The sequence below is a fragment of the Crotalus tigris genome, unplaced genomic scaffold (assembly GCF_016545835.1).
Source record: "Crotalus tigris isolate CLP2741 ecotype Arizona unplaced genomic scaffold, ASM1654583v1 scf7180000018891.247784533:1973344, whole genome shotgun sequence".
NCBI lineage: Eukaryota > Metazoa > Chordata > Lepidosauria > Squamata > Viperidae > Crotalus > Crotalus tigris.
The window spans coordinates 843,633-866,846 of NW_024097260.1; the positions used below are offsets into that span (position 1 = coordinate 843,633).

Consider the following 23,214-nt stretch of genomic DNA (forward strand, 5'->3'; position numbering starts at 1 on the left):
TTGGGCTTGGCGGTGTCTTTCCGCAATGTAGTTTGGATCAACTGCCCGGTTTCTGGTCCCTTCGTCTTGCCTTTTTCTCTGCAGGGTGAAATCCGTAGAAAAGAGAAGAAATCGGTGTGTGATTGCAGTTGTGTGTGTTCCCCAAAGAGAGCAGGGTTGTCTGTTTTATGTGTGCCAAGGCCTGGTGTTTTTCTTTATTAGGAACCGAGCCAGTATGCTGTAAAAGGAACATTTTACAGGATTTCTTGTTTCTTACAATTTTAGGCCGCTGAGTTTTTTCTATTGAGCAAAAATAGAACACCTGCACAGGTTTACGTACTACAGTTCCCATGTGGAGAGGCACTAGGGACTTGCAGCTTGGTCTTCTGGTCATTTGGGACACTACAGATCCCCCCATTTGTGGCCTAAAGTGTCAGCGGGGTGTGATACACAACAGCACCTTGCCATGCTGCATGGATTTAATTTGGGCTTTCTGTTTATCCATAGAAGAATAACTGGGCAAATGTTTTCTCTTTATTCTTGATGTGAAAAAATAAATGCAAAATGTCTTAGATGGGGGAAGGACAATTAAGGAAGGCCTCTGTGCTGTGTGTGTGTGCAATTTTAAAAGAGATTGTGTTAGCTTTAAAAAATAAAATGTGCCAAAGCATCTCCTTTTCGCATTTTTTTTCCCTCGGCTATTGCTCGAGTTTACAAGTGTGATTGTGAGTGTAGGTTTTTGAAATAAAGGGAGATAGGCTGGAAAATAAAATCTAGTTTAATTAGACAACATCCCTGCGTTTAGCTTCAAAGCAACTTCTTTTTGCGGGCTTCTGTTCTTTAAGTAAACAACATGGCTAATCACTGGATCTGGAAAAGTAAATACGGATTTGGCAAAACCTGATTATACAGGTAGTTCTCAACTGACAGCTTTCATTTAGGGATCGTGTGAAATTACAACAGCATTAACAAAAAAAAAAAAAGTGACTTGTGAGCTTTTTCACACAACTTTTGCAAGCATTCCCGGGGGATCACATGATAACAATTCAGATGCTTGGCGTGTTTATGACTTATATTTATGATGGTTGAAGTGTCCAGGGATCCTGTGATCGCTTTTTGCAACCTGACAAGCAAAATCGATGAGAAAGCCAGATTTACTTAACTGTGTTGCTGACTTAATAACTGTAGTGATTGACTTAACAACTGTGTGTGTGGGGGGAACTCACATAGCCACTGCCTTATGTCGGGCTCAGCTGTCGTAAGTCGAGAATTACCTGTACAACTTTAGGGGGAGAGGAATAGAATTGGGGTGTCTTGCGCTATCCTCAGCATTGTGCGATAATTAGAGCTTCATTTTTTTTAAAATAATCCCCTCCCTCCTTTTTTTCCCACTTGCCAGTTATGCATCTCTTTCTTGTTATTCCTCCAGGGCAATAAAAGGAGAGCAAATAACCAGAAGCAATCTTTGTTTGCTCTAGTAATTTCAGAGACCCGGGTTTGTTTGCCTGGGGGGGGCCCATCAGAAGCCAAGATGGAGAGACATCAACTGACCCATTAAATCAGGAAGAGAGAAATAGCACCAAGGTTTTTTTTGGGGGGGGGGGCTTCCTTCCTTTGAAGCATTAGCCGAACCCCAGAAATTTTATTTCATCTTATTTTATGAGCTTTGCATTAAAGGGGCTCGTGAAGCTGTTTGTTGCAGACAAAGCAAATAAGGCAACCAATAATTTTATTTTTTTTTCCAGGCCGGACAGGTGGCTCTTTTTTTTTTTTTTTTGAAACTGATGCTGCGCAGAAGCAAAATGAGAGTAAAAACTTGTAAAAGGGTTTGATTTGAACAGCTTTATTTGCTTTGCTCAAGAAAAAGGAGTAAAGATGGCAGAGTCCTAAACTGAGATGTTGAAAGGATTCTGACGGTTTCGGCAACTGACTGACTGGTCTTTTCTAGGGAAAAAACATTATGGAGAAGTTTTAATAACGGCAGTTCTTGTTTTTGCTTCCAGCCAACTACAGCGAGTTGTATCAGTGGTCGGTACAGCATTATTCGGATTTTTGGGCAGAGTTTTGGAAATTCAGCGGGATCGCCTATTCTCGGCTTTATGATGAGGTAAGCTGACAGAGAGAGTGTTGGAAGGGACCTTGGAGGTCTTCTAGTCCAACCCCCTGCTCAGGCAGGAAACCCTCTACCATTTCAGACAAATGGTTGTCCAATCTCTTCTTCAAACTTCCAGGGTTGGAGCATTCGCAGCTTCTGGAGGCAGGTCGTTCCACTGATTAATTATTCTCACTGTTAGGAAGTTTCTCCTACCGGGACAATTAAGCAGTGGAACAGCTTGAAATTTCCCCTTAGTTCCAGGTTGCTTCTCTCCTTGGTTAGTTTCCATCCGTTGCTTCTTGTCCTGCCTTCAGGCGCTTTGGAGAACAGGTTGAATCAGAATCAGATTAGAGCTGGAAGGGACCTTGGAGGTCTTCTAGTCCAACCCCCTGCTCAGGCAGGAAACCCTATACCATTTCAGGCAAGTGACTGTCCAGGCTCTTCTTAAAACCCTCCAGCGATGAAGCACCCACAACGTCTGAAGGCAACTTCTGTTCCTCTGGTTGATTGTCAGGAGGTTTCTCCTAACGGTGAGGACAATTAACCAATGGAACAGCTTGATTGCTTCTTCTTTGTGGCAACCCCTTAGACAAAGGATAGGTAACCTTGGCTCTTTTATGACTTGTGGACTTCAACTCCCAGAATTCCTGAGCCAGCATGGGGGACCTAGGGCCCCCTCATGACTCCCAGAATTCCTCAGGCAGCCATGCTGAGGGGACAGGGAGAGGTTTCCAAGCTGAGCCATGCTGGCTCAGGGATTCTGGGAGTTGAAGTCCACGAGTCATAAAGAGGCCTAGGCCTAGGCCAGAGGTAGGCAACCTTGGCTCTTTTATGACTCGTGGACTTCAACTCCCAGAATTCCTGAGCCAGCCATGCTGAGGGGAAAGGGAGAGGTTGCCATGCTGAGCCATGCTGGCTTAGGAATTCTGGGAGTTGAAGTCCACCAGTCATGAAGGGATCAAAGTTTTCCCCATGCTGGCTCAGGAATTCTGAGAGTTGAAGTCCACAAGTCACAAAAGAGCCAAGGTTGCCTACCCCTGCCTTAGCTATTGGGACACAGCTGTTTTCGATGGACTGATTATCCAGGTTAATTGGGGACTGAGTCACGCAGAAGATGCTGGATGTCGCCGTCCACCTCATTATCAGTGGTCTTCTCCAGCTTCGGTGAGCAGAGGTCGACGGGGTCGTTCCCATCATCGGGCAAGTCAATAATCTCCATTTTCCTGGCCTTTTCAACCATTTTTCCATTGGGGGAAGTTCTGTCATTCTCCAACAAGGTGTCAATTTTCCTTTCTTTTTTTTAAATTTTATTCAAATACAAATAATGCAAACATAATACATATAAGTCTAAATAAAAAACAGCATGCAAAATACAAATATTACAGTGCACCCCCCCGAGACCATTTTTGTTACCTTTACCTATAACAACTAACAATATACAATATATTTCAATTGTGCCCTTATTCCCTCCAAAACAGCATATATATTCTTGAGTAGGTTTATTCCCTTTGTCTTCCATCAAGACTGTTTTTATAAAATCCTCCCCTATTTCATTATAATTATTTACTTTAATCATCCCTTTTTTAAATTTAATTTCTGTTATTAATTTATCATTTATTGCCATATTCCATATTTCATTATACCACCCATTTCTTTGAATAACCCAGTTCCATCTCCAATATTTAACCATCCCTAATCTAGCTGCCATTATCAAATTTACAATCAGTTCCATTTTTTTTTTTGCTTCATTTATATCTTGTTTTTCCAGCGGTAACAGTAATGCAATCCTCGGTGACTTATCTAAATTTACTTTCAAAGGTTCTCTAATTTCCCTAAACACCACGTCCCATATCTTTTGTACGCTATCACAATCCCACCACATATGTTTATATGTTCCACAAGACATCAAATTTCGAAGCACGCTTTTGCTGGTGTGACAATTACTGCTCCTCAGCTGCCAATGCAGACTTCAAAGACCAAGAAGCCGGACCATGAGAATCAAGGACGGTGCAACAGGCGTCTGCCCAGACCCAGAGACACTTTCTCATAACAATATTTTTCCACCTAATTGGGCAACATGACCTGATCAGGAGGGAGAATTCTAGGCTTTTACTACAGGGATTTGGGAGGGGTCTTGCCAAAGCTGGTGTTGCTTTCACATGTGCCGAAATGATGTATTCAATAAAGTTTTACATTAAGGGATTGGGTGTTTGCTTGGTTGGGTTTGTTAATCGGAACCTTGACAAAAGGTCTTTACAAAGTTGACTTTGAGTCAAGCTCTGCTGACATTGGTGGGATGAAAGTTGTGTTTTCGGCCCTGGGTGGGAGTGTTGGATTGGCGTGGCCTTCGGCCAGAAGGTCTTCAGATTTCCAATCTGGTCTGGGGGGGGAGGGATTTTCCTAAAAGTCTCCCACTCATACATGAACAGGGTGGATCTTAATTGGCTTTTTTCCAGCTCAGCTAAAATTGGAAAGCTCTCTACAAATAGCCCCCCAATTTACGGCCACAGTAAAAACTGGAAAAATTCATTGTTAAGTGGTGTGGGGGTTACATGACACATCACGTGACCCTGCTGGATTTTATGACCTTTTTTTTGCCCTGGTCATTAAAATGAAGCCCCATGGTTGTTAAGTGAGGCATCACATATCTGCAATTTGCAACCTTCCCCACTGATTTTGCGTGCCAGAAGCCAGCTGGGGAGGCCACAAAGGGCAGTTACAGGACACTGTGGCCGTCGTAAATGTGTGACAATTGTCAAATTTTATCATGTGACTGGGGAAATGCTGCAAGCTACTTTTTTTTACTGCTGTCATAACTTCAAACAGTCGCTAAACAAACTGTCGTTCATTGGGGATTATCTGTAGTCTTCTTAGCAGAAGGCAGCTAATGCCTTCTTCCAAAGCACCTTTTTTTTTTCAATGTGCCCATCCGGTTGGATTTCCTGGTGGTGCCCCATCCCGGTAGTAACCCAGTCTGATCCTGTTTTTTCCCCAGGGGGGGGAAAATGCACCCTTCTAGCTGAGCGTAATGGAGCCCCCCCCCAAGATGGCGAGAAGGGGCAGAGAAAGACCCTCCTAATATTGATCCTTTGTGCCCTTACATCAGGGGTCACCCGGTGGGAAAAGGAGGGACACGCACCTTTATGCGCGCATGCACACATACACAAATGGGGCTGCGTGTGCGCGAATGGAGCCGTGAGCACACACGCTCTGCAAATGGGGCTGCTAGCGCTGGCGAGGCTCACGCCTCAAGTAGTGCCGGTGCTCGTTTAGCACCAGCGCAAGGGCAAGGGGTGACCACGTGCATGAACGCCACTGAACGTGGCCTGCTGGCCAAGAGGCCACGGTGCATAGGTTGGGGACCTCTGCCTTACCTGACTGCAAAGTCTTCTGTTAAGGATGCTTGATGTGTCTCCACCAGGTGATTGATCCCTCCAAGGGCATCACAGATGTTCCTGAATGGTTTAAAGGCAGCCGTCTAAACTACGCCGAAAACCTCCTGAAGCATGAAGAGAACGACAAAATCGCCCTCTATGCCGCACGTAAGTCCCCCGTGTGAATCTTCGTGATCACTGGATCCACGACTGTTCAGATCTCTCTCTCTCTCTCTCTCTCTCTCTCTTTCTCTTTTTCTCCTCTTCATCTTCATTATCATCTTAGTGGGAATAATTTCCCAGCGTTATCTTTTAGGGTCCCCGCCCACTCTGGTTTACAGGGCGGGATTTCCATGTGGTCTCCCATCCCTGCCTCTTTTTTTTTTTTTTAAACCTTTCTTTAGCATTCCTCCACCCAATCCAGTGGCTCTTTTATTAGAGGTTGCAGGAATACTTCATGTCTCCCAAAAACCTCTCGACGTTGTGGGTGCTGGAGTTGTGTGTGTATGTGTGTGTGTGTGTGTGTCTTTTTTCTGGTTTTTTTTTCCTAGATTCCGTCTCTGCTCTTTCCCTTGGCAGATGGAGTTGCAGAAGGCAACTTCTTCCCTACATCCATAATTGCCCTAAACCTTCGCAAGTACCACTGCAGACATACTGCACTGTTTGTGCATCTTACATTCATTTCTTTTGCACACCTGGATTTTCTCCAAGCTGCTAAAAAACCCCTTTTAAGTCCCGGCGAGACCCCCCCCTCTGCCTCGCCTCCTTCAGCCGAATATTTTTTGCAAATTGTGTTGACTTAGCAATGATGCGCAAGAACAATCGGGAACATAGCCTGTGCTTGCCCTAGTAATTTATTTCTGGAACCTGGGTGGTGGGTGGAGGGTGGGGAAACACCCTGGATTAAATTTGAAGATTTGGGACTCTCTTTCTCACAAGGAGCACTTGGGTTGTGTGTGTGTAGGAGAGAAACAATGGTTTTGGGATGCCTGTGTAGAAGATTATGGGTTTGTGCATCCAGCAGCTAGTTGGCTGGACCGCATCTCTGCCTTTTGAGCTTGCTAATTCAGTGGTTCTCAACCTGTGGGTCGGGACCCCATTTGGGGTCAAATGACCATTTCACAGGGGTTGCCAAACAATGCAGTCCGCCATTTTTTTTCCCCTTTTCCTTAGCTGTGCTACTTTTATTCTATTGGCTTTTGAAAGCCCATAGAAGAGACTCTCTTGAATAGAGTCTAATTCTGTTGGCTTTCAAAAGCCAATAGGAATTGTCCAGGCTGTCTCTGCCCTGCTGAGCCCGCCAAAAGTCCCATTCTGCAAACGGTGCTGCACCAGTTGAGTAGTCCTCGACTTACGACCGGTTCGGGGTCGCGGTATTAAAAAGGTTGAGAACCACTGTGCTAATTTCTTCGAAGGTTAATACATTATTTGTTTTTGACTTCCTGCTGCAAACCTGCAACCGGATCTGATCTTGTTCCCTTAGGGGAAGGGAAGGAAGAGATAGAAAAAGTGACCTTTGATGACTTGAGGCACCAGGTGGCTTTCTACGCTGCGGCCATGAGGAAGCTGGGAGTGCAGCCCGGAGACAGGGTGGTGGGTGAGTCCAGTTTTTCTCCTTCCAGCAATTCTTCTTTCAACCAGGATATGCAGACCTCAACTCTTAACCGCCTTAAGAAACTCTGCAGAAAGGAATGCACGGAATAGGTCAGTGATGGCGAACCTTTTAGAGACCGAGTGCCCAAACTGCCACCCCAAAACCCACTTATTTATCGGCCATTTAATCTGAATACTGAGGTTTTAGTTTAGCAAAAACAACTCGCACATTGTCTTAAAAGAAAAACACAGTGACAAAGCTTTCAATGATACAAACAACGTTTTACTGAAAGGTGAACGTTTGCATTTGCCATGCTTTTGAACAATTAATGTGATTTTTGCTGTTGTATACAGGCTGATCATTTGTCTAACCTTGGCTTATACTTTGTAAATTTGAAAGCAACACAGGCAGCACTCAGGTCATCTGTTAAGTCTGTTTCTGGTGTCAGATTTGATATAATTCAAAGCTGGAAACAGCGTGCTCACTCCGGAGGTTTGTTTTGGCTAGGAAGGGGCTTTTTCCTGCAAAAACGTAGCCAAAGAACGAGGCGTGCGTGCCCGCGGAGAGGGCTCCGAGTGCCCCCTCTGGCACGCATGCCATAGGTTTGCCACCACTGGAATAGGTTCAGGAAAGAACAGGTTGGGTGATTTTTAGCCAAGCGTTGCCGAGATGGGACACCAAAAAATTGACAGGTTATTGAAAACAAAAAAAAACAACAAAAACCTAATAAATAACAGGTGAAAAACAGGGGTCTCGTTTAACCAAGTGGAATCCCCTTGAAGTATGGGAGACTTTGCTGAGTGTGTTTGTGTGTGTGTGTGTGTGGGGGGCTTATGTTTATGTTTCCACACATTTGTAACTTCTAAAAGGGTCTTGGGAATCTGTGTTTGGGCTGGAGGTGGAGCTGAGGGCTTCTGATGTCCAGAATGGAAGAAGAAAAGGAAGGAAATTAGAAGATAATCTTAGCTCAGGGTTGAACTGTGGGGTCCTCAGTGGTCTCTGAGTGTGCTGGTTTTCTTGCAGACATTTCATGACCCATTTAGGTAACATCAGCAGTGATAGAAGGGAGTGGGATTTGCAAGGAGGAGGAGGACTATGGGGTCCTTGGTGCTCCTTGAGCTTCGTGGTTTTCTTGCAGTCATTTCATAGCCGAACTAGGTAACCATGCACTGATGATGTTCCCTAGATAGCTCATGAAACGTCTGCAAGAAAACAGCCAAGCTCACACAGCACCAAGGACCCCACAACCACCACCACCTCCTCCTCCTCCTCTCCACAAACTGTACTCCCTTCTAACACTGGGGATGTTTCCTAGTTGGGTCATGAAATGTCTGCAAGAAAACAGCCGAGCTCAGAGACCACCAAAGACCCCACATTCTTCTTCTTCCTCCTCCTCCTCCTCCTCCTCCTCTTCCTCCTCCTCCTCCTCCTCCTCCTACTCCTCCTCCTCCACCACCACCACAAACACCTGTCCCTTCTAGCACTGATGCCATTCACTAGTTGGATCATGAAAAGTCTTCAAGAAAACAATCAAGTTCAGAGAGCACCAAGGACCCCACAATTACCTCTTCCACCTCCTCCTCCTCCTCCCAAACTCCTCTCCCTTCTAGCACTGATGGTCACCTAGTTGGGTAATGAAATGTCTGCAGGTAAACCACCAAGCTCAGGGAGCACCAAGGACCTCATTGGAGGAAAATTACCTGCCATGTTGCTCTCCAACACCCTTTCAGGCTAGGAAGACCTAGATCTCTTGCACAAACCACAGGGCTCCATTTGACCTCTTCTGCCCTCAGGGTCAACATTGGCAGCTCATGTCTCGCTGTTGACCTGCAATTGGGTCTCTTGCTCCATCGTCCCTTGTGTTGCAATGCGGCAATTGACATTGCATCGGTTTGCATTGGGTTTTCCCCTTGGAGAAGGTCTTGAGTAACTGGAGTGTGTGTGTGTATGTATGTGTCTAGGTGAGGCCTGGAACTTGGCTCCCTATTGGGAGTTGTGTGCCAAAAAAAAGTAAATAAGTGGCAACTTAATCCATATTTCTGCCTAGTCCTCCTCCAGCCTTTGGGTTGAGATGCTTCCAAAGTTAGTGTTATGGTTCCGACAGATGAAACTCTTCAAAGGCATTGTTTACCTTAAAGAATCTTTATTGGAGTAACAAAGCTTCAGCACTAACATAGTTGAAGCCAAAATCTGGATTCCCCTCCCCTTAGCACATAGTATCAAACACAATTCCCACCTGTCATAAATCACCTTCTCCAATTAGTTTGAAATGCAGGCTTTCCCTCCTGTTCTCCAGCCCGCCATTCCTTATCTCTTATTTCAAAAGCCCTGAATTCACACACTATTACAATATTGTTCTGTCTAATTAACTCCCATCACATTCCTCCTCCTCCCCCAGTATCATCTAACTCTAAGAGTAAAGCTTAAGGACGAAAAAGGCTGCATCTCCATATGTTGTCAAAGAAAGAACATCCAATGTTAGCCGCGTTGACAATTAGGTTAGAAGTGGAGTTAGTTTTTCCACTGAATTTGGAGTGGTGTGTGTTAGAGGTGGTCCTTGCTTTAAGACCCCTCCTTTAGTGACTGCTCAAAGTTGCAACAACGCCGAAGAAAGTGAGTCACAACTACTACTCTCACAGCGGTTACAGCGTCTATGGGGTGCCCTGGTCTGAATCCGGGCACGTGGCCACTGCTTCACACTTACGACCGTTGCAGCATCCCAGGGGTCACGTGATCGCCGTTTTGTGACCTTCCCCCAAGCAAACTCAATGGCGGAAGATGGACTCATTTAATGGCCATACCATTCGCTTAACGACTGCAATGATTGGCTTGGCTACGGGGGGGGGAAGGTCACAATCTCTGATTCGACTCATTCAAGAACCACTTTGGTTAGGAATGGAAATGCTGGTCCCGATTATGGCCGTTAATTCGAGGATTACCTATAAACCAGGGATAGTCAACCTTGGCTCTTTTATGACTCGTGGACTTCAACTCCCAGAATTCCTGAGCCAGCATGGAGGAACTATGGCCCCCTCATGGCTTGTGGACTTCAACTCCCAGAATTCCTGGGCCAGCATGGCTCAGCTTGGAAACCTCTCCCTTTCCCCTCAGCATGGCTGGCTCAGGAATTCTGGGAGTTGAAGTCCACGAGTCATAAAAGAGCCAAGGTTGCCTACCTCTGGCCTAGGCCTAGGCCGCTTTATGACTCGTGGACTTCAACTCCCAGAATTCCTGAGCCGGCATGGCTCAGCTTGGAAACCTCTCCCTTTCCCCTCAGCATGGCTGGCTCAGGAATTCTGGGAGTTGAAGTCCACGAGTCATAAAAGAGCCAAGGTTGACTACCCCTGCTGTAAACCATAGCATGATCTTTCTGTCCTGGGCTGAGCAGGATTATCAAGCTCCTCGTTGTGACTTACACAACCGATCTTGGTTTTGTGGCTCCAACCAGCCAAGCCTGATCTTGGCCTAGTCAGGAGGCAAGATTCAGATTCCCATCGGGTTTCAAAATCTGCCACCGAGCCTGAAGGACCCGTTCGGGGCTGGGTGTCTGCAACCATTCCTCTCCTTTGCACCTCGATGGTGCTCCCTCGAGGGATCCAGCCCGGGTCTTGAGGGACTTAGCTGGATGCAGGATCTTCTTCCTTGTAGCCGGATGGGTGGGTGGGCTTTCAAAGAGGAGGGCGTGGGGCTTCCCCTTCCTCTCCTCAGACATGGTTTGGGATTGTGCAAGCTCTTGCTTTGGGCAATTCAACTGGGTTGTGTCACCTGTTGGGAGAGTTGGCAATTTAGACCTGGCAGGTGGGAGGCATCAGGGGCGGCTCTGGGGCAACTGATCTGATGCAACTTTGACTTTCTTGATGACTTGTTGGCCTAAGTGGGAGAATAGAATAGAAATAGAATGAAATAGAAATAGAATGAATGGAATAGGAATAGGAATAGAATAGAATAGAATAGAATAGAATAGAATAGAATAGAATAGAATAGAATAGAATAGAATAGAATGTAAAATAGAATAGAATAGAATAAAATCTTTATTGAGAATAGAATAGAATATAGAATATAGTAGAATAGAATGTAGAACATACAGTGGAATGGAATAGAATATAGAATAGAACATAGAATAGAGTAGAATAAAATAAGATAGAGTAGAATAGAATATGGAATAGGATAGAGTAGAATACAATATAGAATAGAATAGAATATAGAGTAAAATATGGAATAGAATAGAATATAGAATAGAGTAGAATAATAGAGTAGAATAGAATATAGAATAGAGTAGAATAAAAGAATAGAGTAGAATAGAATATAGAATAGAGTAAAATAGAATATAGAATAGTAGAATAGAATACAGAATAGAGTAGAACAGAATATAGAATAGGGTAGAATAGAATATAGCATATAGAGTAAAATCCAATAAAAACTTTATTGTCACTTTAAATGTACACTAATCAGCATACATTTAAAATGAAATTTCATTACATTCAGCTCTCAAAAAAATACCATTATGCATATGCCCCCATACACACACACACACACACACACACACACGACACACACACACGACACAAAGAAACATCACAGTCTAGTTCGAATGTATACTTATACCTGCCAAAAGAAAAAAAAGAAATCCTGCGAATTTACAAGAGGGCTACATAAGGACCAAAACTGTTACAGAATCTAGTAGTTCTGCTCTAACGATCCATCCTTCATCCATTCCTCTTCCAGGTTACCTGCCCAACAGCATCCACGTGGTGGAGGCCATGCTAGCCGCTGCCAGCATCGGGGCCATCTGGAGCGCGACGTCGCCGGATTTTGGCATCAATGTGAGTGGCTCCCCTCCCTCTCAAACCCTCCTCCTGCATTTGCACTTTCCGTTGGCGCAAAGCAATGCCAGTAGTCCTCGGCTTACGGCCATTCATTTAACAACCGAAGTTTACAATGATGCTGAAACCTTATCTAACAAAATGAAATTCACGGCAGAGAAAAGTAAAGTTTCGCACTTAGGCAAGAAAAAAACCAAAAGTGCACATATAGACTGGTTGAAAGCAGGCTTAGTAGCAGCAACTGTGAGAGGGATCTTGTGAGTGTTAGTGGACAGTCAATTAAATATGAGCCAATATTGTGCAATGGCAGCCAAGAAAGGCAACACAATCCTAAGTTACATTAACAGAGGGATTCAATCAAGATCGTGTGAGGTACTGATAACACGCTATAAAGCCTTAGTATAGTGGTGGTGAACCTGGCTTGTCTGAGTAAATTAAATCTCCATCTCTGGATGCAAGAAGGAATTACATCCAAGGAATCAAAGGTACAAGTACAGGTTGGGTGAGACCTGGCTTAAAAACAGCAACGCTGAGAGGGACCTTGGAGTCCTAGTGGATGATAGTTGACCATGATCCAGCCATGTGCAGCAGCAGCCAAAAAGGCTAATACAATCCTGGGTTGCATAAACAGAGGCATAGAATCAAGATCATGCAAGGTATTAGTACCACTTTATAAAACCCTAGAGAGACCACACCTGGAATACAATTTTGGTCACCATATCAGAAGAAAGATGTTGAGACGTTGGAAAAAAATCAGAGAAGAGCAACTAAGTTGATCCAAGGCCTGGAGACTAAAATATACAAAGAACGGCTGCGGGACTTGGGTTTGGCTAGTCTAAAGAAAAGAAGAAATGGGTGACATGACAGCAGTGTTCCATTATCTGAGGGACTGCCACAAGGCAGGTCAGGTTGTTCACCAAAGCACCAGAAGGCAGGACAAGAAACAATGGCTGGAAACTGACCAAAGAGAGAAGCAACCTGGAATTAAGGAGAAACTTCCTATCAGTGAGGACAATTAACCAGTGGAACAGGAATCGTGAGCGCTCCATCACTGGAGATTTTAAAGAAGAGACTAGACAGTCACTTGTCTGAGATGGTGTAGGTTCTCCTGCTCGAGCGGGGGCTGGACTAGAAGACCTCCAAGGTCCCTTCCAGCTCTATTCTATTTTATTTATCTAATCAATCTGAAGGCTGCCTTCAGATGTTGGTGCTTCTTCACTGGAGGCTTTCAAGAAGAGACTGGTTTGCCATCTGTCAGAAATGGTGTAGGGTCTTGTGCTTGGGCAGGAGGGGTTGGACTAGATGACCTACAAGGTCCCTTCCAACTCTGTTATTCTATTCTATTCTATTCTATTCTATTCTATTCCTTTATTCTATTCTATTCTATTCTATTCTACTCTACTCTACTCTACTCTACTCTACTCTACTCTATTCTATTCTATTCTATTCTATTCTATTCCTTTCTCTATTCTATTCTATTCTATTCTATTCTACTCTACTCTCTATTCTATTCTATTCTATTCTATTCTATTCTATTCTATTCTATCTACTCTACTCTACTCTACTCTACTCTACTATACTCTACTCTACTCTATTTTCTATATTCTATCCATTACATATTCTATTCTATTCTATTCTATTCTATTCTATTCTATTCTATTCTATTCTATTCTATTCTATTCTATTCCTTTCTCTATTCTATTCTATTCTATTCTATTCTATTCTACTCTACTCTACTCTACTTTATTCTATTCTATTCTATTCTATTCTATTCTATTCTATTCTATTCTATTCTATTCCTTTCTCTATTCTATTCTATTCCTTTCTCTATTCTATTCTATTCTATTCTATTCTATTCTATTCTATTCTATTCTATTCTATTCTACTCTACTCTACTCTACTCTATTCTATTCTATTCTATTCAAGCTTTACTTCAAGCTCGATTCTATTCTAGTAAATTGCCTTTGTCTTGGACCTCTGAGAGATCTCTTCTGCACGGAAGGGGTTGGCTAGAGATGTTATGGTCCACCTGGAGCTAGGACAACCTGGAGAAAATTGATTCTGCACAGAATCATTTGCTGAGATGGCAAAGGCTCTTAAAAAAAAACCCAATAAACATAGGTAGTCTTCAACTTAATGACCACAACGGCCCCCCCCCCGGGTTTTGTCGCGAAGGGAGACATTTGTTTTAAGCGAGTTTTGCCTCATTTTACGACCTTTCTTGCCACCGTTGTGAAATGAGTCATTGCAGCTGAGGACTTGGTAACCCGGTTGCTAAGTGAATCACGGCTTCCCAGCCGAGTTTGCTGGCCGGAAGTTGATCACATGACCTGGGGACACAGCAGCGGTCGTAAGTACGAACCAGTTGCCATGCAGCTGGGGAGGCTAGAAAGGTCGTAAGCGTGAACCATGGTCGTCAGTTGCTTTTTTTCAGTGCTGTTGTCATTTCGGTCGCTAAATGAATAAGTTGAGGACCGCCTGTAACTAAAAGCCAACCTTTCCATCCACATTGGTTGAAGTCTCTGCTAAGGTCTGCTTCCCTCTCACCGTCTGCCCACAGGGCGTCCTGGACCGGTTCTCCCAAATTCAGCCCAAGTTAATCTTCTCCGTTGAAGCCGTCGTCTACAACGGGAAACGGCACAATCACCTGGACAAGCTGCAGAGGGTGGTCAAAGGTGAGTCAGTGGCTGTTTCATGCTTGAAAAGGGCTCCTCGCCCTCCTGTCGGAAGGCGACGTAAGAAATGCGCCATAAAGAGCTGTGGTGGTGCAGTGGATGGAAGGCAGTCCTGCAGGCTAATGTTGCTGACTGCCGGTTGCCGGCAGTTCGATCCTAACTGGCTCAGCCTTCCGTCCTTCCGAGGTCGGTCAAATGAGGACCCAGGTTGTTGGGGGCAAGAGGCTGACTCTGTAAATTGCTTAGAGAGGGTTGGAAAGCACTGTGAAGCGGTATATAAGTCTAAGGGCTATTGCTAGTGCGATTGTTCCTTCCTCCTTCCCTCCCTCCCTCCCTCCCTCCCTCCCTTTTCTTCCCTCCTTTCTCTTCCCTCCCCTTCTCTTCTCTTCTCTCCCTCCCTTTTCCTTCCTTCCTTCCTTCCTTCCTTCCTTCCTTCCTTCCTTCCTTCCTTCCTTCCTTCCTTCCTTCCTTCCTTCCTTCCCCTACCTTTCTACCCCCTCTTCCTTGCTCCCTCCCATCCCTTCCTTCCTTTCTTCCTTATGTCCCTCCCTCCCATCTCTTTCCCTTTCCTTCCTTCCTCTCTCCCTCCCTCCCTCCCTTTTCTTCCCTTCTTCCTCCCCCTTTCTCTTCTCTTCTCTTCTCTCCCTCCCTTTTCCTTCCTTCCTTCCTTCCTACCCCCTCTCTCTTCCTTGCTCCCTCCCATCCCTTCCTTCCTTTCTTCCTTATGTCCCTCCCTCCCATCTCTTTCCCTTTCCTTCCTTCCTCTCTCCCTCCCTCCCTCCCTCCCTTTTCTTCCCTTCTTCCTCCCCCTTTCTCTTCTCTTCTCTTCTCTTCTCTTCTCTCCCTCCCTTTTCCTTCCTTCCTTCCTTCCTTCCTTCCTACCCCCTCTCTCTTCCTTGCTCCCTCCCATCCCTTCCTTCCTTTCTTCCTTATGTCCCTCCCTCCCTTTCTCTCCCCTCCTTCCCTCCCATCTCTTTCCCCTTCCTTCCTTCCTTCCTTCCTTCCTTCCTTCCTTCCTTCCTTCCTTCCTTCCTTCCTTCCTTCCTTCCTTCCTTCCTTCCATACATCCATCCATGGTGCACAGTGGTTAGAATGCAGCATTGCAGGCTAATTCTGCCCACTGCCAGCCGTTCGATCCTGACCAAGCCAGGGTTGACTCAACTTTCCACCCTTCCGAGGTCGATAAAATGAGGACCCAGATTGTTGGGGGCAACAGGCCGACTCTGTGAACCGCTTAGAGCGGGCTGTGAAGCACTGTGAAGCGGCATACAAGTCTAAGGGCTGTTGCTCTTTGGTCATCTTTGCGTTTCTGACCCTTTTTTTTTTTTCTTTTAGGCCTTCCGGATCTGAAAAAAGTGGTTGTGATCCCCTACGTCTCTTCAAGAGAATCCATAGATATTTCCAGAATCCCAAACAGGTATGAAGCTTCGAAGGATGTGATGGGAATTGGCTGAGATGCCTTCAGATTTGCAAGACTCTCTTCCTGTGACCTTATCACAAAAGTACAGGTAGCCCTTGACTTACCACCACAATTGGGACCGGTATCTCCCTTGGCGGTTGTTAAGTGGATCGCCCCCAATTTTAAGACTGTTTTTTTTAACCAGGGTCGTTAAGCGAATCTGGCTCCCCCCGTTGGCTTTCCTCCTTGTTGGAAGCTGGCAGGGAAGGTCCCAAATGGAGATCACGTGACCCCAGGACATCCGCCGTAAATACAGGCGCCCAAATTTTGATCCCGCGGCCACCGAGATGTTGTGACGGTTGTAAGGGTGAGGACCGGTCTGAAAGCTGCTTGCCGTTGTAATTTTGAAACGGTCACTAAATGAGCGGACAGGCAGTCCTCAACATAAAACAGTTCCTTTATCGCAGTGGTTCTCAACCTTTTTAATGCCGCGACCCCCAACCGGTCGTAAGTCGAGGACTACTCAACCGGTCGTAAGTCGAGGACTACTCAACTGGTGCAGCACCGTTTGCAGAATGGGACTTTTGGCGGGCTCAGCAGGGCAGAGACAGCCTGGACAATTCCTATTGGCTTTTGAAAGCCAAAAGAATTAGACTCTATTCAAGAGAGCCTGTTCTATTGGCTTTCCAAAGCCAACAGAATAAAAGGGAGGAGCACAGCTAAGGAAAAGGGGGAAAAAATGGCGGACTGCGTTGTTTGGCGACCCCCGTGAAATGGTCATTCGACCCCAAATGGGGTCCCGACCCACAGGTTGAGAACCACTGCTTTAGTGAGTTTTTGAAGTTACAACGACACTAGAAAAAAGGGATTAATAACCGTTTTTCACACCTCCATTGTAGCATCTCCGTGGTCCCGTGATTTACATTCAGACACTAGGCAGCCGATTCATATTTATGACACTAGACAACCGACTCATATTTATGACGTAAAATGGGGCAAAGCTCACTTAACAAATTTCTCGCTTAGCAACATACATTTTGAGTTCAATTTTTTTTCTTTTACAAATTTTATTTATAATACACTTCAAAACAAACAAACGTTGGATTTAACGTGACATTCCAGTATATACGTTCTTATCAGATTATTCCACTTTTTACAATCAATTCTTCATCTCTACATATACATCTAAGTTTTATATACAATACTTGTTCTAAAATAACATATATTTCTATCTTAACATAGAATTGTGGTCGTAAGTGAAGGACTTACCTGTATTATTTTGGGTGTCTTTAGTTCGCGAGGTTCAGTGGTTCTCAACCTGTGGGTCGGGACCCCATTTGGGGGTGAACGACCATTTCCCGGGGGTCGCCAAACAACGCAGTCCGCCATTTTTCCCCCCCTTTTCCTTAGCTGTGCTGCTCCCTTTTATTCTATTGGCTTTTGAAAGCCAATAGAATAGACTCTCTTGAATAGAGTCTAATTCTATTGGCTTTCAAAAGCCAATAGGAATTGTCCAGGCTGTCTCTGCCCTGCTGAGCCCGCCAAAAGTCCCATTCTGCCAACGGCGCTGCACCAGTTGAGTAGTCCTCGACTTACGACCGGTTGAGTAGTCCTCGACTTACGACCGGTTGGGGGGTCGCGGCATTAAAAAGGTTGAGAATCACTGCCGAGGTTGATCCTGCTTTGCAGTGCCGATGGTTGCGTAGAAAAAAAATCCTAATAATACGGAATTCTGATTTTTTTTTTTTTTATCTTTTTCCTTCCTTTTTCACTCAGCGTCTTTTTAGAAGATTTTCTCGGAATGGGCCAGGGAGACCAGGCACCGCAGCTGGAGTTTGAGCAGCTTCCCTTCAGCCACCCGCTTTTTATCATGTACTCTTCCGGCACGACGGGAGCCCCGAAATGCATGGTGCATTCTGCAGGGGTGGGTCTCCCTTTTTAATTTATGGCGCGTCTGGCGTGGAAATGCACAGATGTGGGTCGTATGGGAGAAGACACGTGTTAGCGTGATACGCCTGTGATCAGGATACGTGCGTTCGCTTTTGTAAGATTGAAGAAATTCAAATAATTGTATGTTAAGTTTAAAATAATGTTTTAAAAAAGGTTAGTTCATGAGATGGTGAGTTCTAGTTCTGCCATAGGAATGGAAGCCAACTGGGTGACTTTGGGCCAGTTGCTGGGAGAGGTGAGTTCTAGTCCTGCCTTAGTCATGAAAGCCAGCTGGGTGACTTTGGACCAATCACCAGGAGAGGGTGAGTTCTAGTCCCGCCTTAGTGATGAAAGCCAACTTAGGTGACTTAGGAATGGAAGCCAACTGGGTGACTTTGGACCAATCACCGGGAGAGGGTGACTTCTAGTCCCGCCTTAGTCATGAAAGCCAGCTGGGTGACTTTGGACCAATCACCAGGCGACGGTGAGTTCTAGTTCCACCTTTGGCATGTAAACCAGCTGGGTGACTTTGAGCCAATCACTGGGAGACATGAATTCTAGTCCTACCTCAGCCATGAAAGCCATTTGGGTGGCTTTGGACTAATCACCAGGAGGCAGTGAGTTCTAGTTCTGTCTTAGTCAGAAAAGCCAGTTGGGTGACTTTGGGCCAATTGCCAGGTAACTGTGAGTTCTAGTCCTGCCTCAGCCATAAAAGCCGCTGGGTGGCATTGGGCCAATCACCAGTTTGTCATCGTGTGCAGGAAATAGGAGGAAGTTGTATGGGATAGGTTCGCGGCCTCAAATTATTTCTGAAAATAATGAAAATGGGATACAAATAAATAAAATAAGTGGTTTGCCCTGGATTGAAGCCTCAAATGGATCGATTTGATTTCTCTGTCCATATGTGTAAGTGAACCCTTATGTGGCCGTTGCAGGATTTGCAGTTTAATGCTCCCAAATCATTGTGAACTCTCTGGCATGCAAACAAGTTATTTGAGTGCTTGACTCCGTTTTGCTAATTCAGATTTAAATTAAACTAAAATTTCATTTTAGCTTTCTAATGCAATTTAAACTCTCTCCTCCCTATTTTTTTACATATATTTTTATCCCTATAGGGGACTTTGATTCAGCACCTGAAGGAACATATTCTTCACGGGAACATGAGCAGTAATGATGTCATCATATACTATACCACGGCAAGTGACTTTTTCTTTAATAAAGGAGAATATTCGTAGCTCGGGGTTGGCATGAGGGATCCTTGGTGCTCTCTGAGCTTGCTGGTTTTCTTGCAGACGTTTCATTACCAAATTAGGTAACATCATCAGTGCTAGAAGGGATTGAATTTAGGGAGGGAGGGAGGGAGGGAGGGAGGGAGGAAGGAAGGAAGGAAGGAAGGAAGGAAGGAAGGAAGGAAGGAAGGAAGGAAGGAAGGAAGGACTATGGGGTCCTGGGTGCTCTCTGAGCTTGCAGATTTTCTTGCAGACGTTTCATTACCAAACTAGGAAACATCATCAGTACTAGAAGGGATTGAATTTAGGGAGGGAGGGAGGAAAGGAAGGAAGAAAGGAAGGAAGGAGGAAAGGAAAGGAAAGGAAAGGAAAGGAAAGGAAAGGAAAGGAAAGGAAAGGAAGGACTATGGGGTCCTGGGTGCTCTCTGAGCTTGCTTGTTTTTTTGCAGACGTTTCATTACCCTAACTAGGTAACATCATCAGTGCTAGAAGGAAGTGGAATTTAGGGAGGGAGGGAGGAAGGAAGGAAGGAAGGAAGGAAGGAAGGAAGGAAGGAAGGAAGGAAGGAAGGAAGGAAGGACTGTGGGGTCCAGGGTGCTCTCTGAGCTTGCTGGTTTTCTTGCAAACCTTTTATTACCCAGCTAGGTAATGTCATCAGTGCTAGATGGGAGTGGGATTGCAGCTAGAGGAGGAGGGCTGTGGGGTCCTTGATGCTGTCTGAGCTTGGTGGTTTTCTTCTAGACATTTCATCACCCAACTAGGTAACATCATCAATGCTAGTACAGTGTGCTGTTTGCTGTCGGTTTATATTCTGGGGTCTTTCCTGTCTGGGTGGGAGGTGGTCTTAGGGATTCTTTGGTTGGGCTGTTTACTAATGGCTTTTGGGCAATTTCCTGATTGGGATATAATTGCTTACTTCATTGCTGGTCTGAAGGTGACCTTGGAGTTAATCTATGCTGATCTGGGTGCTTATGGCTGGTGGAGAGATGCTGTTTTTTGTTTGTTTGTTTCTTTCTTTTTTGGCCTGGTTGATTGTCTCTTTTGCATCGTCTATCGATGTTGTTACGTTGACTCTTTCCTTCCATGAAAGCAAACGTTAAGTTGTTGGAAGTCTTCTAACAGGGCATGCTTTTGAGGCGCCCGGATGCGCTGCCTTGGCGTGTTCCCCGTCTTCAAGAGAATTTGCCTCGTCCTCCGAGGAGACCCAATTAGCTTAGCCCAAGATTAAATGCAGATCAAAATCAATTACTGCATATGCTTGCGGATAAGCCCATCTGTGGATAAGCCCGCTCTTGAGATGTTTGCATGTTGTTATTTTCACAATTGGCTTAACTGCAGGTGGCAGAAGCGTCATGGTATTTGGGTTTAAAATTGTTTGTTTATCCATGGATGGTCTTACAAGTGAGTATTATACAGGCTGCAGGTAGTCCTTGGTCTATAATTCACAGTTGGGACCGGAATGTCTGACACTAAGCAAGGTGCTCCTTAAGTGAGTCGTGCCTGATTGTATGATCTTTTTTTTTTGCTACAGTCATTAAGCGAAGTCACTCAGTCATTAAGCAAATCCTGTTTCTCTCCTTGATTTTGTTGGTAGTCCTCTGGGAATAGAATAAGAATAGAATAGAATAAGGCAGTGATGGCGAACCTTTTAGAGAGCGAGTGCCCAAACTGCAACCCAAAACCCACTTATGCATCGTCAAGTGCCGGGTGGGTGTGGCCCATTGGGTGGGTGTGGCCCATTGGGTGGACGTGGCTGCGGTGGTAACGGCAGACTTGGTGGGACTAAAAAGTTCAATCAATCAATTCCAACTTTGCAAGATCTTTTTTTTTTCCCGCGAGAAGTTGAAATTGACTGATTGATTGAACTTGTTTTTTTTTTTTTTTGCACATGGCAGTGGAGGCCTAAAGCGAAAAGGTTTTATAAAACCCAGCTGAAGGCCTAGGATTGGGGTGACAGTGCGCGTGCCTACAGAGAGGGTTCGGAGTGCCGCCTCTGGTACCCGTGCCATAGGTTCGCCACCACTGGAATAAGGAATAGAGTAGAGTAGAGTAGAGTAGAGTAGAGTAGAATAGAATAGAATAGAATAGAATAGAATAGAATAGAATAGAACTGGAAGGGACTTTGGAGGTCTTCTAGTCCAGCCCCCTGCTCAAGCAGGCGATACCATCTCAGATAAGTGACTGTCCAGTCTCTTCTTAAAAACCTCCAGTGATGGAGCGCCCACACTTTCTGGAGGCAAGCTGTTCCATTGGTTAATTGTTCTCATTGTTAGGAAGTTTCTCCTTAATTCCAGGTTGTTTCTCTCTTTGATCAGTTTCCAACCATTGTTCCTTGTCCTGCCCTCTGGTGCTTTGGAGAACAATCTGGCCCCCTCTTCTTTGTGGCAGCCCCTCAAATACTGGCATACAGCTATCATGTCTCCCTTATTTCTTCTTTTCTTTAGACTAGCCCAGGGGTAGGCAACCTTGGCTCTTTTATGACTCGTGGGTTTCAACTCCCAGAATTCCTGAGCCAGCCACGCTGAGGGGAAAGGGAGAGGTTTCCAAGCTGAGCCATGCTGGCTCAGGAATTCTGGGAGTTGAAGTCCACGAGTCATAAGAGAGCCAACATTGTCTACCCTTATACTAGCCAAACCCAAGTCCCGCAGCCGTCCTTCGTATGTTTTAGTCTCCAGGCCTTGGATCATCTTAATTGCTCTTCTCTGAATTTTTTTTCAAAGTCTCAACATCTTTTTTGTAATATGGTGATCAAAATTGGTTGCAGTATTCCAGGTGTGGCCCCACTAGGGTTTTATAAAGCGGTACTTAACAGCTGTGTTGCTTAGCAGCAAAAACCTTGGGGCTCAATTGTCAAGGACTACCTGTATGATTGTCTACCCTGATCCAATTTTTTTTGACTACGTTTATAACCCCTAAAATTCTCAGATCATCCGCACGTGTGTATAAAAGCATGGGAGCTTCCCAGAGGATACTTCTGGAAGATTCAGATGGCCGGTTCTTGTGCCTGGGAGTGGGAGGGGGCCCTGCTTTGCATGGGACTTGGGAAATTACATCATGCTTAGCACACGAGTCGTAGGTTGCGCTTGGCTAACAGCACACGGGGTGTCTAGGAAATGTGCAAAAATGTGTCTTTGCAGGTCTAAAAACAGACGAAAAAGCAACAGCTTTTTCTGCATAATCTACAATCGAATGCTTGGCAGCTGACTCATATTTATGACGGTTGCCGTGTCCCAGGGTCATGTGACCATATTTATGATGGTTACTGTGTCCCAGGGTCATGTGATCATACTTATGACGGTTGCTGTGTCCCAGGGTCATGTGATCATACTTATGACGGTTGCTGTGTCCCAGGGTCATGTGATCATACTTACGATGGTTGCCTTATTCCTGGGTCATGTGACCATATTTATGATGGTTGCCATGTCCCAAGGCCATATGATTATGATGGTTACCATGTCCCCGGGTCATGTGACCATATTTATGATGGTTGCCATGTCCCAAGGCCATATGATTATGACGGCTACCGTGTCCCCGGGTCATGTGACCATATTTATGATGGTTGCCGTGTCCCAAGGCCATATGATTATGACGGTTACCGTGTCCCCGGGTCATGTGACCATATTTATGATGATTGCCGTGTCCCAAGGCCATATGATTATGACGGTTGCCGTGTCCCAGGGTCATTGGCCATGTTTATGACGGTTGCCGTGTCCCAGGATCATGCGATCCTCTTTTGTGACCTTCTGACAAGCTGATCTACATAAGCTGGAGAAAATCAATTGTTCTCTTTTCATCCTAGACCGGTTGGATGATGTGGAATTGGCTGGTGTCTGCCCTCGCCGTGGGGGCCTCGGTGGTCCTGTACGATGGCTCCCCACTGGTTCCTTCTCCCAACGTCTTGTGGGACTTGGTGGATCGAGTAGGGTATGTAAACCATCAGCCCAGACCGGCTAAGCATCTTCAGATGGACCCTGGTGTCTTTTCAGAGGTTTGGGCCTCTCAAGGTATTGATAAATGAGGTTGTTGAGAAGAAGACAAGGAAGAGCTCCCAGATAATTAGGAGAAGGTCCCATGCTCAACTGAATTTGAGGTTTTGAGAAGTACCTTGGAGAAGCAG

The 23,214-nt window shown here is 45.2% G+C and overlaps 1 protein-coding gene across 1 annotated transcript in view; it reads left to right on the plus strand.

Moving 5' to 3' along the window:
- Nucleotides 1-23,214, plus strand: part of AACS (acetoacetyl-CoA synthetase) — a 41,568-nt gene that overhangs the window by 2,319 nt on the left and 16,035 nt on the right. Inside the window, exons 2-10 of the mRNA XM_039357306.1 lie at nucleotides 1,983-2,086; nucleotides 5,496-5,616; nucleotides 6,932-7,045; nucleotides 11,768-11,865; nucleotides 14,426-14,540; nucleotides 15,876-15,957; nucleotides 17,716-17,863; nucleotides 18,984-19,064; nucleotides 22,897-23,021. Of these exons, the coding sequence (XP_039213240.1) occupies nucleotides 1,983-2,086; nucleotides 5,496-5,616; nucleotides 6,932-7,045; nucleotides 11,768-11,865; nucleotides 14,426-14,540; nucleotides 15,876-15,957; nucleotides 17,716-17,863; nucleotides 18,984-19,064; nucleotides 22,897-23,021 (988 nt within the window). The remainder of the gene's footprint in view (nucleotides 1-1,982; nucleotides 2,087-5,495; nucleotides 5,617-6,931; nucleotides 7,046-11,767; nucleotides 11,866-14,425; nucleotides 14,541-15,875; nucleotides 15,958-17,715; nucleotides 17,864-18,983; nucleotides 19,065-22,896; nucleotides 23,022-23,214) is intronic.